An 18,467-nucleotide genomic window follows, 5' to 3' on the forward strand; every position below is an offset into this window, starting at 1 on the left:
AAATCCACAAAATGGGAAATCTCACCACATTTTCATGGCTGAAAATACTGAACTTTTCTTAAATGTGACAACAGGATGGAAGACAAAACGTCAATATTTTAAAAAGAACATAAAGTAAGCTTTACAGAAGTTATCTAAATACTGGTTTTCTTCTCACAGATAGTTCTCCTCAGCTCTTTACATTATAAGTAACAAAAGTTTGTTAACATAATACACAAGAACTGTCAGTCGTTTTCAGACAAGGCTGTTGTCATTACACGGATAGATTAATGACTTAGTCATGGCTTCTTGCATTGTTTTCTTCTCTAGTAACAATTAATAATAACTTGTCAAAATTACAACTTTAAAAACAATTGGTTGTCAAAAGCATAGCGTACAAAGAAGATTCATATTAATATTTTTGATTATATTAATGACTGAAACATGTAATAAGCTTACGTCCAATGATTTGTTCTATTGTTCTACCATACAATTAATCTGCCTCTCATATAGCATTAATATTATGAAATAAGTAGGTGATTTGATGCATTGTTAAAATGTGCAAGTACATTTCATTCTTGTGAGGCTGGTAACAGGCTGTACCAACCATTTATCAGCTTGAAAGTAGCCTATAGTCTGTTTTTATTTTTATAAATAAAATACAAACCATTTTATATGGCATGGACCTCCTACAGTTATTCATAATGTTTACTGTGTATATATAAGTTTTGTTTAAAATTAAAAATAAGCCGTCATTGTTGAATACAGAATAATAGGTTCTCCTAACCTGTCATTGCCAACTTAAAAGTTATACATCACTCGTAATTCTTAGCATTTTATTTATACTGTACCTGTACAAGTTATTTCTTGTGTTTTCATGGAGACTTTTTTTAATATTACTCTGTTTCACGAAGGAAGGGAGGAAGGGAGGAGGGACTGCAAGACTTTTTAAGTCTAAATTCTGCTCTCCCAATATAACCCTGACAAATGACAGCCCTCTACTGGTTAATGAATATATAAGGAGAAGTACATCTCATAACAATTGTACATTAGTACTATATTTAGCCAAAGTAAATACATATATATATATACATACAGTACGAGGGGTAAGGGGGCGGGGGGAAGGGCTACTAAACTGCCTGAATTATTCCATTTCATTTGGACTGCTTAAAAATCACTATTTCTAATTCAGGTGAGAAACATTTGTATAAGGAAATGGTTGGCTCCTAAATTCTATGGACATCTCTACAGAGTATCGTAATTCTTCAAAGTAGCAGCCTTATTGGGCAACAGCTTTTCATACAATATCCAAAAATAGTAATAAATGTTAATAATAATCATCATGTTTTTGTGTAAATGTTTTGGCCAGTAAAATCATAAAACATCCTGAGTTGGAAGGGGCCCATGAGGATCACCAAGTGCACCTCCTGACTGAAGGCATGGAAACAACAAAAATGAAATATTGCCCACGTAAAAATACTATTTTTCTGACTTTTTTACAGTCTAAAATAAGTTTAAATGTGAACATCAGAGAGCTGAGTACCAGCCAGCTAAAAATGAGAACCAAATTATGGTACTTGGCACAAGAGTTGACAATGAGACCCAATTTATAAAGAAAAAATTGTTCAGGTATCAACATACCTGAAATGGTACAACAAGTGTGTGAAAAAAAACTCAAGAATAGTCCCAATATTTTATTACTTTATGTCCATTTTTAAACATTTTTTCTGCTTTGCCCTGAATGTTTGCCTGTTAAAATGCAAATGACTTCTAAAATAATTTGAAAACGTCCTATATTAAATGACCACATTCAACAGCTAAATTTGCTAGCATGTGGCCCAACCAAAGCAGCACCCGTCTGCCCTGTGGCAGGCCCAGAAAATGTCCAGATTTATCGTTTTATTTTATATTTTTGCCTTGGCACCCATTTTGGGAGCAGGCCTGGGGCTCCTCTCAGCGGGACACTGCCAAGTTGAGGTGCTGCTACCTCATGGTGGTGAGAGAGGGAGTTAGGAGAATCTTATCAAGTAGAGATAGAGCACTGACAGCATTAAACGAGGATGCTACTTAGTGTCTTTGCTAACTATGGCGCATTGTGCAAATTAACTAAAGCAAGAAGCCTTGGGCCCCTTACCAAGGTCAGTCTCTTAATAAGAATGTGAGCCTATCTTAAGAAACTGGCAGAAACTGGTCCTGCGGATGGACAAGAGCCAAGGAGCAACTGAGTATGTGCAAAGACAAGAGGTCAACTAGTGGTGACGAGGAAGAGTCATCAACCTTCATCCCCACGATCCCTGACGACCACCACCAGGAGACACTGTGCAAGATCAGATGGGAGGAATTTATGGAAATGACTCCTTGGAACTAATTTTAATATGAAGCGGGGACAGGTTATGAATATGTATAGGCGTATTGTGAAACTTCATGCATATGTAACTCTTTACTGCATATAACCAAGGCAAGTTGCTGTGTCAGGTGCGCACTACTTTGGTGGGTCTACCCCCTGTGCTGGCCAGCACTGAATAAACATACCAACTTTACAATCTGATCGTGGAGTCAATTTTCCGCAAGTCAGTGGAGCGCAGGCTGAGATCAGCCAGCTTCCTTGGTTAAGAAATGCCTCTAGTCTGTGACTAAAAATGAACCATTTGTAATAAAAAATGACCTCCGTACCTGACCCGGGCCCTCAGAAGACCCTCAAGTACGAGTGGAGGCAGCGCCTCCAGCCGCGTGAGGGCGCCGCTCCCGCAGCCGCGGCGAGGCCGAGGCGGGCCGGGCGCAGGCGCCGCTGTGGCGGGCTGGAGCCGGCGGCCATGGCGGCGCTGCTGGAGCACGAGAGCCAGATCTTCCTGGACCTCTTCCACCAGGACGGGCTGGTGGTGTGCGCCCGCGGGCTCGGCATCGACCGCCTGCTGCTGCGCTTCCTCCGCCTCTACAGCGAGCCCGCCAGCCTGGTGCTGGTGCTGAACACGAGCCCCGCCGAGGAGGTGAGGGGAGGAGGAGGAGGAAGGAGGGATGGAGGCGGCTGCCCGGGCCCGAGCAGAGGCTGCCCGCCGGCTGCTGCCGCCTTGGAGATGGGGTTTGGCGGCTGGGGGCTCTTCCGCGGCGGTTTGGCGGGCCGCGACGGGCCGTTGTCACTTCTCGGGCCTTAAGTTAGTATTGCCTGCTCCCTGAAAAAAAGAGCTGTTAAAATACTTTGAAAAACGCAAGAAAAAATTTTCAGGGTACTTAAGATCCATCGAGTGGCAGAGTCTTGTACTTTCTTAAATATTGTCTAACTGCTATTGAAAATACTAATGTTTCTAAGTCACCTGAAAGGGTTTGAAACTTAGCAAAGTAAAACATCAAAATAAAACATCACCATAATTCTGACTTCCTTACCTAGTGTCTTACACTGTCATGTTTTTATGTGGTTGTGGACAGCTCTGCAAAACTAATGAAATAGGACTAATTGCGATTCTTTTTGTATCCATTTCATCAGTTGTCAGAATGAAGTCTGTTGTGGTTTTACTGCATTTGTTTTAGGAGTATTTTATTGATCAACTGAGGTCAGACGGAGTTGTTCATCTTCCTCGGCGTGTTACCAATGAGGTTGCAAGTAACACTCGCTATGAATTTTACACGCAAGGAGGAGTTCTCTTTGCAACAAGTCGAATCCTCGTGGTAGATTTCCTTACCGACAGAATTCCTGCAAACCTCATTACTGGTAAGAGCTTAATGAAGTCAAGCCATGAATGAAAATACATAAAGCGTAATTCTGTTGAAAGAGTCCGACTGACTGATGTTGAGGTTGAAGAATTAATTTTTTTTTTTTTTTACAAAGACTGAGGTAAAAGGAACAAATATGTAGTTCTTTCTTTTTTTTTTTTAATGGTCATCTTTGCTCTAAACTTGTTTGCTTTATTTAATCACACAATTTGAAATCATCCACATTCTTTTTAGGTAGTGGATAATATCCCTGTATGGCTTTCTGATATCAATAATAAACTGGAAAACAATCAGCAGTTAAACTATGCCATGACGTAAGAAACGTGGAAATTCAGAGTGGCTTCATTGCTTTCCAAGGAAAACAACTGATTATACTTGAGAAAATAGTGTCCAGAATACTCTCCATAAATGGCCTGTGATTGAAACTGATTTTAGATTGCATATTTATCAACCATGCACACTTGCTGGTTTTTGCATTAATGAATTAGTCCTGATGATTTTTCCCATCAAATAAAATAACAATGTCTTACTAATCTTCTTGTAACATCTCAGATGCTGTCTAAATAGCAATATTATGAAACAATGTTGTTAAAACTTCGCAAAGATTTTTGGGCATAGCTTGTGACTTTATTTGTTGTTATATAGAAGTTACACATGAAGGATGTTCCAATTGTCTTGTTCTCTAATGTTCTGGTCCCCCTCTCCTCCTGACCTCAGTTGTTTTTATGTTCTTGTCTAAGCTGGAAACCCTCTTACAGCCTGGAGAGGAGTAAAACAGATGCCTGAGAGTATAAGAATATTTTACTGGTATATAAATATTAACATCTTTATAATGTTTAAATGCAACAGAATACTGTGTAGAAGAATATAAGTTTTTGCTTCATAAGCTGTATCTCCTTCCTTTTAGTCAACCTTTAAAACCTCAAATCTGTGAAACATATTGAACAGGTTCATGCTAAGGCAAATGGACTCTAGATTTGTCTGTTTTTTCCAACTTTAAAAAAAAAAAGTAAACAGTTCCTGGGCACCTCCTTCAATTTCTGTGGCTCCTTCCTGTTCACCTTTCCCCCTTATCCTGAGGAAAAATGCAAAACAAAATAAAACACATGTTTGGGTTTTGTGTGGATGAAAGGAATAAATGCACTAAAGATTTTTTTTAAATTACTGACCTGAAATGACACAGAGTTGTTATACTCGTCGTCATGACACTGGAGGTCAGTGTGACAGCAGTTTTTACAGACCTGGTACTTCATTTAAAGCTTGGGTAACGCACGTTTCTATTGGAAACGTACTACGTGTGTGTGAAATTGTACGACAAAACCAACAAAAGCTTGTAATAGTGTTTCTTGAGGAACTAACATAGAAAAAATACAGTAAAGTGTTGGTGTTAGAAATATCATTTATAAAATCACTGAAGAATAACATGTGAATGAACAGCTCATGAACTTATAAATTCAGCTGAATGAAAATAAGAAATTATCACTGCAATACATAAGTACTCCTGGTGGTTTGGGCCAAATAGAAATGCTGTAGCAAATAGTATAGTTTCATTGGCCTGTAACAAACTCTCTGTCTCCTGTAATGTCCATTCAGTCACATCTTGAGAAACTTGACGATATTCAGAAATGAGTGCAATTGTTACTATGTCCTGAAAAAAATGACTTTGTGGGAGAAATGTATGAATGTTTTATCCATCTTTCAGTGGATTATTCCATGACTTGATCATGAATGGTTAGCAGTTGAATGAAAATCCTTTTTATATAGATGCTTTCTAATTTGCAAAACAAAGACATCAAAATCAGTGGCTAGATGCTGAGTTGAAGAAACTTGCCGTAGAAATTAGATGCACTGTAAGTTTGTCAGCTTATCAAGGTACATAATGAAGCCTTTGTTTGATGTCTTTTGCTTCCATTTTCGAAAGGCATTTATTATTCCATTGAAGCTGTGAACAGGTAAGTGTCACATAGGCCTTGTCACCAGGGGCAGAGTGGAAAAAATACAATGTGCCATTTTACACAATTAGGTATGAGGAAGAATAAGCCTTGGTTTTAAAAGGTTTTGGCTGAGTGAAGTGTAAATCCCAAAAGTGTTTACCTCAATATGCTTAATGTAGTTCAACTATTGTTTCATTTCTCTGTACTAAAATGTGTATGATAAATCTTTTTTTCCTAATACCCATAGCCATGAAGAAAAATGTTGGTGTAATCGCTCAATTTAAGGTGCCTTCTGTCCTCAAGTGGGAATATGTTCATAGAAGGGGGGAAAAAAGCACCAGAAATGTTTTCAGAAGTTCTTTGAATATCACAAATACTTGAACTGTTATCAAAAAAAAGCATATTTGACAACTCTAACTACAGAATTTGTGTAATAAAAGAATTCAAAACTCACGGTCTTGAACTTATCAAACTTGCTTTGCAGAAATACTGTTACGTCTTGCATTCACTCTTCTCCCTTTCAAAAAGCATGAGTTCAAGTGCTCAAGTTTTTCTTTAAGAGTAAAGAATTTTCAAAGCTGTTAGGTCCTGCCATTTGAGTGCAAGCTTTTTTTGGCTCAAGATGCATCACTAACCTAGCTCTGTTACTGGGAGATTCCATGGTACTGAAACTGAGGAATCACTTGGTTTGAACCCTTAAAAGTTTGTTCCTTGTCATTTTAGAAGATTGAAATTCCTATTGTACTTTATTTAACAAAAACAGAAGAGTAAGACAGACTTGGAAAATGTATACAGTATTCAAGTTCTCTTTACTACTTTGTAACTTGGAAACCTTTTATTTTGCCAGGCATTTTGGTATACAAGGCACACAGAATCATCGAGTCCTGCCAGGAAGCATTTATCTTGCGGCTTTATCGCCAGAAGAACAAGCAAGGCTTCATTAAAGCTTTTACAGATAATGCGGTTGCATTTAACACTGGCTTTTGCCATGTGGAAAGAGTGATGCGAAATCTTTTTGTCAGGAAACTTTACCTCTGGCCAAGGTAAGATACTTCTTTATTTCATTGAAATCTTATAATTATTAAGGTTGCTACCATGGATTCCTAACAAAATGAGGTTTATGTAGTCAAACTGTTATCTCCGTTCCCTATTTGTATTCTGAAACTAATTTCATTCAACTTGTGACGGAAGAAATGGTCTTAAAGACCTAAATTTCTCTAAGTATTTTTGAAAATAGACTCGAATTAAATCTTTAGGAGGCTGAACCTTACAGTATAGCTGTGCTTTTAGCCAGTAGAAATCACAGCAGAAAGTGATAATCTAAATAGCTTAAGAAAAACATTATTTATTGAACAGATAATTTAAACCATGAAGTAACAGGAACACAGTCTCACAGTTTCACTGCTTATGGAAGTATTTTTTTTTCTGATTGTGGTGAAACTCTACGGATATTTATTTCTTTGTGTAAGGTTGTGTTGTGTTTTGTTTTGTTTTAATTTTCCTTTTCATGTATGTGATATATAAAGAATATTTCTTGATGACTGATGGAAACCAAGCTGCCAAGTCTGTGGCATGCATTAAGTCTTCCAGGAGCAGAGCCTGAAATGGGACTGGGCAATTCAGCTGATTACCCATTCATTGCTCTTGCCTTGGGCAGGAGGTCTGCCTTTTTTTTTTTTTTTTCTGTCCAGTCTAGAATGTACATCTTGTGTACTCACACTCTGCATTATAAACTCTACCTTTTGGTATTACAAAGACACAGAAATGAACAACACAAAGCTCTCTGAATTTTCCTTCTTGCCTTCTGAACCATGAAAAGACCTGGGGGTGCAGCACAAAGTAAGGAAAACGGTCATTGAGTTTCAGAGTTCTTCAGACATAGTGTTCTTCTCCGTGCCTTATTCTGTTTGTAAAATAAGCTGGCACCTTTGTAACTGTGTGGTCAGATTGGTTTATAGAGGCTGTGTTGGAACAAGGACCTGCTACTTATCCAAAGCTGGGGATGTTAAATTATCTGCCAGCAGATCCATGTGACTTCAAGGGATTTGTGAGCCCATTACAGTTTCTTCCTTATGAGATTTCTGTTGTTGTTCTTTTTCCTTTGAGGTTTGTTACTTGTAATGATGATGTGGAATCTAGTGCAGTAGTTCTCCATGGATCAGTCATCAGAGCTACAGGCTCACATGCCTAGAATGAGAACAGTCATAATCGTGAAATCATCAGATGGTTTTATGAGACCATTCATAAGACTGCAGTCTTTGCATCTGTAGAAGTGGATTCATCTTGCATTTAGCTTAATTTACATTTAAATCGGTTGTAACTTTAGTTTATATGAACTTCTTTATAATTACAGTATCAAGCAAAACGTTCATGTGAATCCTAATAAGCTGTTTTTCCTCATAGATTTCATATAGCAGTGAACTCCTTTTTAGAGAAGCATAAACCTGAAGTGGTAGAAATACATGTGTCGATGACCCCTGCTATGCTTGCTATCCAGACTTCAATCCTAGACATTTTGAATGCGTGTTTGAGAGAACTCAAACGTTACAATCCAGCTCTTGAAGTAGAAGATCTATCTTTAGAAAATGCTATTGGTAAACCTTTTGACAAGGTAACCATTTTGATTGTTTTGATATGCCTAATTATAAAGGAATGTAGATCTTCAAACTGTCCATCATGCAAACAAAAATATTATTTATAAAATAAATAAGTAAGCAGCAGGTGATGTTACGGTTACTAGCAGGATTTTTGATGAATTAGTATGATTGTTCGCCTTTCATTTGAAAAGTCCCTATATCAAGAACATCCTGATCTGTGGTTGGTGTAATAATATAATAATATCATTTAGAGATAGGTATGTATTATTCCCTCCCCCCATTCATTTGAATTTCATACCTGTATTTTCTATTTTCTTTATTAGAAGCACTGTAAAGCACATTTGTGTAAATAATATGCACGTGCATGCATCTGTTGTATTTTCAGCCATCGTATATGTCCATTAACTGTGTGTGCAGTGTTATAATGGACAGATCTGCAACATGTTTGGCATGCGTATGCTTTCTGTAGGGTAAAATCATAAATTTCAGCCATCATAGCGAAACACTTATTAACTGATACTTACTGTTGATGTGAAGCCTTCTGTACTTGAAAAAATCTGGAGGCTTTTATTCCTCTGGCTTTCTATGTTGTGTATCTGCATCATACTCATATTAATTTGCAAATTAAATGACATTTTAATGTTTTCTACTTTAGCTAAATAAAGAACGCTAAACACTAAAGGCATAGGCCAGTACCTGTAAAATAAGATTTTTCCTTTTTTTTTTTTTTAACTGATGCTTATATTACCTTTTTTTTCCTTAATATGGAAAGGAAAAGATGTACTGAAAGCATTAAATTGTATATAGCTGCTAATCGTTGAATTGCATGTATTTGTTGAATTTATGACTTTACATAATGGCATCTATATTATAACTTTGCAAAAAATGGTTACTCATCAAAATAAATGTCTCACCATCACATCTTGACTTGGCTATTTTTTATCCCAGTTGGGATAAAAAGTGGCAAGTGGCATCTCCTGTAAAGGAAAAAAAGGGCATTTCTATCTTGATTAGTATAGTAGAAATCTGACATCCTGAATTTTCCAATTTACATTTCTAGACAATACGTCACTACTTAGATCCTCTCTGGCATCAACTTGGAGCTAAGACAAAATCTTTGGTCCAGGATTTGAAAGTACTGCGTACTTTGCTACAGTATCTAACTCAGTATGATTGTGTCACTTTCCTCAATCTTCTGGAGTCACTGAAAGCAAGTGAAAAAGCTTTTGGTGAGAATTCAGGTAAACACTGAATAACCATACAAGTTAATGCATGAAACAGAGAAATGATGATATTTTTAATTAACATTCCTAAACATATGAAGGTATCTAATTAGGTTTTATGTAACTAGCCATACGGGCGTAGGTTTTTATTGACAGATAACGCTTTCATCTTCCCACTTAACTGCTGTTACTTAACAGCGTGAGATTTGCATCACATTTCTGTCTTTTATTAAGCTAGTAATTACATAGTAAGCAGGTAGCACAGGTAATCCAGATGAGAGATGTGAGGCTATTATTGGAAATGTCTGAAGCATGTACACTTCAAATGTCAAACTATTAATGTTTTCTTTTTCTCTTTAGGTTGGCTGTTTCTTGACTCCAGTACTTCGATGTTTGTAAATGCTCGAGCAAGAGTTTATCGCATTGCAGATGAGAAACTGAATCAGAAAGGCAAAGTCTCTGGAAACAGTGATGTAAAGAAGGAAAATGGTACTGATCACTCCTAATTTTGAGAGTGTAACACAATTTCAAACACTCTGTATATTATTACTTGTGCTGTGGTTTGTTACAGGATCTTACACAGCTCTAGACCTCAGTCTGGTAGCTGGGATATATTGAGACATAATCTTTGTTCAAAAAGCATATAATAAACAACATAAAACAGTCACGAACAAGTAAGGCATTCTTTTCAGTTTACTTAGCTGATCATTGGGAGAGCTTTTATGGATTGTTCTTGAATTACATAGATTTCAGCTTGATCTTTTGCATTTTATATGAAGGGATAAGAAGCTGCCATTACTTTAAATACATATATATTTTTTATTCAAGAGTTTCAGAATTGAAGAACAAGTCAATACTTTAACTTTTTGCTTCATTAGAGCGTTTTTCCCCATTTTTAAATGATTCTGTAAGAGTACTCTCCTACCCCATCAGCAAAACAAGTCACATATGTAGGCTGTTGAATATTGTACTTGCCAACAACCATCACACTATTGACATTGAACCACTAATTTAAAGTTCTGAAGGGTATTTTGGCTGTAAAAGCTGCTATGTTTAATCTTACTTTGTTTCAGAACTGAAAAGGGAATTGGTTCTAGAAAGTAACCCAAAATGGGAAGCTTTGAGAGAAGTACTGAATGAGATTGAAAATGAGAATAAGAACAGTGAAGACTTCGGTGGTCCAGGTGAGAAAATACTAAATGAAGTAAGTTTTCACAGTACATCTGATTTTCTCTTCTATTTGACTTTTGAAAGGGGTAGCTCTAATTCTTTACTGTGATTATACTAAAGAGCTGGTTTTAAACAGTAATTTGTAGACTTAAGACAAAGCGTTTTATATATCATCACCGGTAGGATAGATAGTTATAAGACAATTATCTATTCAGTTTATCCCAGTGCAAATCAAAAGATCTCATCTGCTGTGGTCTTTGTTCTAAATAACGAGGCAACTTGTACATGTTCCAGCCTTCTACAGCAATTAAATAATGCAGAAATAGAACTGTTTCATAGCTTTACAAGCTGTATCGGTCTGTTACGCAGTCTTCCCTGAACTATTCAGACAAACATAGTCCCCTTGCTTGGATTGCAGAGGGGTATGGACCTTCAGAGGGCTAGAACTATAGTAATTGAGGTACTGCTTGGTTCAGGTTCAAAGAAACAGAGGTTCCATCTTTTGCCCATTCTGTCTTATACATTTTCTTGGGCACCTAAAAACCACTTCTCCAGGAGGTGCAGCTTCTTGGGTAGAGAGAAGAAGGTGAGTGTGTATCCAACTAACTGCGTTGCTGCCTTTCCTATTTTAGGACTTTTCATCCCCTTAAATTTCACCAAGTTTTATTTTAGGAAATAGTAAGGGTAAAAAAGTGCTCTTTTCTCCCACCCACAGTGTTCTGACTATGGATAAGAACTGGCTCTCTAACCTAGTGTTGTAGGAGTTTATCTGAGTCAGCTTGCAGAGAATTGTTATTCAGGGCCCACAAACGTCGATAATACTGTGTGAAACCTGTGTTTTTTGGACTCCCTAACACAACTGACAAAGGCTGAAAACTAGAATAGTCTCAAGTTCTCTCTTATCCCACATTTTAAAAAAATAAAAAGTAAGCATCTGAGTATGTTTCAGCCCATGCTGTATGTGCTTCATTTCAAATGGTCAAAAGAAAAACCTTACTGTTTTAGATGGTGTAAGAATAAGGAATGCTGAACTTTTATTAACCTTCTCTAATCTTGGTTCAATACAAAATATGATGCAACTTACACTCCCTGGAAGTCCAGAACAACTGTGACCACCAACTGTAAAAGGCATTTGGCAGGCACGCATCTAGGATCATTAAAAACAATTTGCTCAAGGTGTCTTGTAGCTGGATTAAAAGAACTACATCATAACAGATTATAAACGTGATATTGTTTCTTGACTGCAGGGCAAGTGCTTATTTGTGCCAGTGATGACCGAGCTTGTGCACAGCTCAGGGAGTATATTACTGATGGAGCAGAAGCCTTTTTAATGGGACTGTATAATAAAACCTTTGGAAAGGATGAGAAAGCTGGAGATGTGTGGATTAAGGACAGAAAAGCCATCAAGTCCAAAGGAAATGCCAGACCAGACACAGGGCCTCAAGCCAAAAAAACCAAACTCGCAACTTCTTCAAAACAAAACAAACACAAGAAGCAGCAAGACCAGACTATAATCCAAATGATAGGGAAAACTGAGGAGAAAAACAAAGAGGAGTTGGATGTGGAAGATAACAAAGAGTTAAACAGTAGCCAAGAAGGCAGTATCGATGAGACCATTCCTGAAGATTTCCCTGTGAACTTACCTTCAGATTCTTTCTACGGTATTTTCAAAAACCCACTCACAATTATTCATCCGTTGCAGGGTTGCAGTGATCCCTATGCTCTCACCAGGGTATTGCATGAAGTAGAACCAAGATATGTTGTGTTGTATGATGCAGAGCTAACTTTTGTTCGGCAGCTGGAAATCTACAAGGCAAGCAGGCCTGGAAAGCCTCTGAGGCAAGTGAACTTGGTGATAATCAAGACTGTCCTTGGTCTAATTTTAGTGTTAAAAGAAAAAAAATATCTATTGTGCACTTCTGACAGTCGAGGCACAAAATGCATCTAGTGATCTTCTTAAGCTACCTTTTAATTTCTGTTTAGCTTTCTTTTTAATTTTAAACAAAACTATGTCGAATGTAATTGCAAGATAATTTTTACTTCCCACTAGGTATTTAGTCCCTTAATAACAGAAACACACCTGTAATAAAATGTCCATTCTATAAAAGGCAGTTTGTTCTATGTAGAAGATAAGATATCCTCATGCAAATACACAATTTGAAGTCTTATATGTTTTGGTGTTTTGTGTGGGTTTTTTTGTTTGTTTTTCTTTTTTTTCTTTTTCCTAAATCAGGACAATTGCAGATTGTAGTTAGTTATACATAGTCTTCTGGGAAGATTTTAAAAATAGTAAGAAAGTAACTTCTCCATTATATTTGCTTTGTGTCTGACTAAAATCTGAGTCCACCCTGGTTGAATCCCAAAATTTCAGTAAGCCTAATTCTTCTTAAGAAAAGAGGGAAAAATGGATATAAGGTTTTTTGTTGCTGATTCTGGAGTATCTTTGCAGAAAAAAAAATGATGTTTTCAGCTTACCTTTTTAAGGCAAATATCAACTTTTCAGGCACTTACTGCTACTAATCTTAAATACCATTTTTTGGTGTCTTTTTTTAATTTACTAAATAGTTTTGTGGGTTTTTTCCCCTCTAAACATACAGGGTGTATTTCCTCATATATGGGAGCTCAACAGAAGAACAGCGCTATCTGACAGCTCTGAGAAAAGAGAAGGAAGCCTTTGAAAAACTCATTCGGTAACAAAATTAACCTTTGTTATTAATTTCTTACATAATTCCCTTAAGTGCTCACATTTCAAATAGTGAAGTTCTTAACTGTGTGAAGGCTTTAAGTAAACTCCTAATTCAATTGCTTCTTAGATTCTTAAAGAGAATTTTCTTATCGATGAAAAAAACAAAACCTTCCTTTTCAGAGTACCTGATATTTTGGCTTTTTAATATGAAAGTTCAAAGACTACCCAGCATAACTGGTAGTTTACTTGATTGTTTAAGATTCTCCTTTTGAGAAACTTCTGAAAATGTGTTTTTGTCCGCAGGTAACCTATGTTGTAAGGTATTTCGAAGGCTTTCATTACTTAAGTAGTTTTCAGGACCAAACCAATTATTTTCTTAGACTGCATGAGATAATGTCTTCTCACTGGGTTATACTCCTAGTACTAGTCATTAGTTCTTTTGTTGTATGTGCTCTATGAAATTCAAAAAATAGAGAGAGATGTTCAGAAGTACTACAAATTGAAAATAAAAGTTCAGAATCTAGCCCAAACAATCTGGAAATCCTAATGAATTGCGTTTCTAGTCGGGTTTGCAATTAGTATTCAACTACATGTAATTTTACATCTCGGTGAACAGTACGTAAATGTTATGAAGTATTCATCATATATAATTGCAATTTTTCAGTGATTCTTTGTTTGTGGTTCCTTAGAGAAAGGGCCACTATGGTTGTTCCTGAAGAAAGAGAAGGAAGAGATGAAACAAACTTAGACCTTCTGAGGGATGCTAAACCTGCCTCTGTTTCCACTGACACACGCAAAGCAGGTGAGTGGTTTCTGAAGCTGGGCTCGCAGCTCTGAGCTGAGGCTTGTAACCTATTTTGTTTAAATCTTGTCCAAAGCATCTGGGTGGTAGAAGCACGTGGATTCTGCAATCCTGATGGAAAAGAAGCATTATCTACCTTAGTGCATCTCTCGCTGTCATTCTGAAATAGCAGTGAAGTATGTTTTTCTTTGAAAAGAAATTATAGATTAAGGAAGTATTTTACCGTTAAGACAGATACCATTTGGATTGTTTCTGGGCAGCCTGTTGCCTTCAGTGAGGTGGAAAGAAACTAAAACATTAAAACTGAAGTCTACAGATAGTCAAGTGATGTGTTTTGTTCTTGAACTAGTCAATGTTTGGGACTTCTGATCTTGGCAAAACAGATTGCCTGAATGAACAACTGCAGATCATGTATTTGTCTTTCTTTCCAATAAAGCATCTTTTTTTTTCTTTTGTTGCATTTCTAACTGTATGTTTGTTCCCTTCCTCTGATGTGTACTGTGTCTTCATCTTTACAGCTCTGCCTCTATTTTTCTTAGCTGTCATTTTTTGAAATTTTGCTCTTCTTTACCATATGCTCTCTAATCTTTGCTGTGATGTCTTTAGTCACCTCAATGCTGCGATCTTTTCATGTGTCCTTTTACAGATAGATCTATAGAAGTTAAAATATATCTTCTACAATGAAATGCCATATTTCTGTGGGAAACAGCTGGAAATAAAAAGCAGCAGCTTCATTATCTGATTTTGCAGGAAACATTTTAGACATTTTCATCACACATTTAAGTAATTTTCCTCTACAGTTTAATATATCTCGTTGTCACTACACAGCGTATAGAAGGTAACATGATAGTTCTATTAAACTGCAGAGCATACTCCATAAACTATAGTATGTAATGTGGCAACTCATTTGTCTTTAAAGTTTAAAATTAAATAAAGTCTAGATTTATTATACTGCTGAATTTGAGGTATAATGTGAAAGGTGAAGTTCATCCATTATGGAAGTGTTGGCATCACATGGGATAGCTAGAGTTGGAGGTCATGTGTTAGTTTGGTTAACTCTTTATTTTGCTCTTCAGGTGGACAGGAACAGAAGAGTACTCAACAAACTATAATAGTGGACATGCGGGAATTTCGTAGTGAGCTTCCATCACTGATTCATCGTCGTGGTATTGACATTGAGCCTGTTACTTTGGAAGTTGGAGATTATATCTTAACTCCTGATGTTTGTGTAGAGCGGAAAAGTATCAGTGATCTTATTGGTTCCTTAAACAATGGAAGACTGTATACACAGTGCATTTCGATGTCCCGTTACTATAAGCGACCAATTCTTCTGATTGAATTTGATCCTAACAAACCTTTTTCCTTGATTCCACGAGGTTCTCTACGTCAGGAGATTTCCAGTAGTGACGTTACTTCTAAACTAACTCTTCTTACACTCCATTTCCCAAAGTTACGTATCCTGTGGTGTCCTTCTCCCCATGCTACTGCTGAACTGTTTGAAGAGTTAAAACAAAACCATCCACAACCTGATGCAGAAACAGCAATGGCTATAACAGCAGATTCCGAAACTCTTCCTGAGTCAGACAAGTATAACCCTGGCCCTCAGGACTTCCTACTAAAAATGCCAGGTATTAATGCAAAAAACTGTCGTGCCTTAATGAACCACGTAAAAAGCATTGCAGAGCTAGTGACTCTGTCAAAGGATAAACTCTCTGAAATTTTGGGTAATACCATCAATGCCACACAACTGTATGACTTTATTCACGTGACCTACAAAGAGGCAATATCTAAAGAAAAAAACAAAAGATGACTAATGGAACTGAACAACATAAGTTATAGATGAGCTTTTCTCACACAGGACTTTGGCAAGGTACATGAAATATTTTAACAAATGCCCTCTAAGTTAACCAGCTGTTTCCTGCTAATGCTGTTCCATCAGTTTTAACATTTAAGTTAATTATTACTGTAGGCAAGCTTTATGAGGAAAAGAAAGTTTTAATAGAGGAACACAAATACTTTTTATTCTTTCTATAGTACATAATAATAAATTCTATATTAGCACTGAATGAAATAAAATTCTTCATCAAGCCCATTAAAATTAAGTGCTAAGACTAATAGATAGAGGTGTTTTCTTTTGAAAGCTATGTCTTGTTAAAGCAAAAAATGTACGTTTTGATTAATTGTGTCACCTGATGCATCATATATCACTTTGCTTTTGCCATTTTTATTATTAACGTCTTGCTTTTTTGAAACTGCCAGTTTTCCACTGACAGTGGTGGAGCTGTTTGAAACACATCATGATCACTTGTCAGGAGTTTAACTACTTTAGAAGAACATACTTGGAATCAATCATGAATTTTAGAACTTTATCATAAACATTCGCCACAGTAAACTGTAATTGAATGGTATGTTATCCATTATATTTGCCTACTTTACTAGAAGTTATAGTCATTTTTGACATTCCAGAATTGATACAGCTCTGTCTTACTACATCTTGTAAAGTGCATTCCTTTGGTCTTGATTGGACACTGTGACATGTCCATGATGGCACAATACAATATTATTCTCAATGTGCCTTATTTATACTTATAAGATACTTTACTTTTCAGTCAGTTTTGATAGCTCTTTCACCTCATTCACTTGAAAGTAGAAATACAGGTATACAATTGGGACAATTCTTTTATACCAGAGAATATTTCCTCTCATATAATGCAGTAGTTTTCTGAAAGTATTAACAGTTCTTCCAATATTGTCTTATTCCTATGTCCTATTGCACTTGCATTTTAATATCTTAAATAGACCATCTGTCAATAAATTCAGTAAAGCTATTGTCACTTTGGAAGGTATCTTTTAGCATTCTATGTAGCATAAAGCAGGGAGAAAACATGATTTTTTTAATAGTTTGTGAATACGTACGTTGTTAAAAATATGTATTATGCACTGAGCTTTGATATGACAGCTATATAACAAACTGCAATTGCTAAGAGATGGGTCATTACCAATTTCTCTAACGTATTCACATTGGCTGTTTACAAAATCTTTGTCACGACTTGCATATATATATATTTGTAAGATTCTAATTCTAATGACACGATTTCTATAATTAAAGGAGAAAGTATTAATTTTTTTGTATTCAAGTTCAGAAAAAAACTGTATTGTGCACTTTAAGATTTAAAGTATGCTGTGCATTTTAAGGGTGAATTATGAATTTGTTAATTTATAGTCTTGAGCTGTGACAGATTTCCAAAGTGAACATTATTCTGCAGGTGCAAATTTCTGTATTAAATAGATCAATAACAAAATTTAAATTGATTAATTTAAACAAATTTAATTTAAAATTATGGTAATCATACATACGTCTTCTTTCTGATTTGTTTGTATTGAGATTTGAACATTTTTTATGTTTAATGTGTAGCTAAGATGAGGGTTTCTGTTGCCCTATATTCTAATTTATTTCATTTAATATAGAAGGAAATCTTTCCATGAGATTTTCTTATTCAAAGCAGTAAGGTCAGAAATGTTCGGTGTTGAGAATGCCATTAAAGTGGTGCTAAGAAAACAGAAAATGGTACTAAAAGCATAACTATCTTGAATGCGTGTCCTATAGAGCTTGGTACAAAAAAAGGAGCTGAACAACCTTTCCAAACATGTATTGTTCATTAAGATATTAACTGTTTATTTGTTTTGGTTTGTTTGTTTGTTGCTGGTTTTTTTTTTCCAGATGTATTGCATGTCAGCTTTGTCATGCAATGTTGGGGTTTTTTTGCCCTTGGATTTGTGTAAGGCAAAAATGAAGGGTATGTGAACAGGTTAAAAAAGTTGTAGCTTCGTTTTGTATGGTAGATCGAAGTCATATAAGGCAATCAAGAAATAATTAGATTAAATTTCGTTTGTGTAGAATTACTGTGACTTTTTTTTCTGTTGCATGATTTTTTTCTTTAAAATATACTGCAATTATTGCATGGCTTTATTACTTGTGAGTGGGTATCTTATGTTATGAGGTTAGATTACAGTTTAGGTTATAGTAATATGTAAATGCAAGTCAGTGGTTTGAACTTCTGGGGCAGTAGGTACTAACTGTGAACAGATGGGGGAGATACCTTGTGTTGTGAAACCCCTTAATGCTGAAATAACCAAACCACCGAGTCACACTTCACCTGTATGCAGACACAACGAAGTATTTTGGGTAAATGATGAAAATCCGTATGATGTCTTCCCTGGCCTTACAGTGTTCTTTAGCTTGCTTTCATCAAAAGTAAAGAAATTGCACATCTGTTGTCATTGCTTGCCTCTAAGTTTGTGCTATCTAAAAACAAATAGACACTTAATACATGAAACTGGGGTGTTTTATGCACTATTTGGAAGTTA

The 18,467-nt window shown here is 36.2% G+C and overlaps 1 protein-coding gene across 2 annotated transcripts; it reads left to right on the forward strand.

Moving 5' to 3' along the window:
• Positions 1-2,185: 2,185 nt before the first annotated feature.
• On the forward strand, positions 2,186-18,372 carry ERCC4 (ERCC excision repair 4, endonuclease catalytic subunit). 2 transcript variants are annotated; one of them, XM_040575243.1, is made up of 12 exons: positions 2,188-2,966; positions 3,505-3,685; positions 6,469-6,664; positions 8,025-8,232; positions 9,279-9,459; positions 9,802-9,930; positions 10,515-10,625; positions 11,859-12,450; positions 13,209-13,301; positions 13,987-14,099; positions 15,176-17,805; positions 17,896-18,372. In XM_040575243.1, the coding sequence occupies exons 1-11, from the start codon at positions 2,640-2,642 to the stop codon at positions 15,907-15,909; spliced, it is 2,865 nt and encodes a 954-aa protein (XP_040431177.1). In that variant the 5' UTR covers positions 2,188-2,639; the 3' UTR covers positions 15,910-17,805; positions 17,896-18,372. The 2 variants fall into 2 exon arrangements, with proteins under 2 accessions (XP_040431178.1, XP_040431177.1); XM_040575244.1 differs by lacking the exon at positions 10,515-10,625 and having other exon boundaries at positions 2,186-2,966.
• Positions 18,373-18,467: the final 95 nt, after the last annotated feature.

This window comes from Cygnus olor, chromosome 15 (genome assembly GCF_009769625.2).
Source record: "Cygnus olor isolate bCygOlo1 chromosome 15, bCygOlo1.pri.v2, whole genome shotgun sequence".
Lineage (NCBI taxonomy): Eukaryota > Metazoa > Chordata > Aves > Anseriformes > Anatidae > Cygnus > Cygnus olor.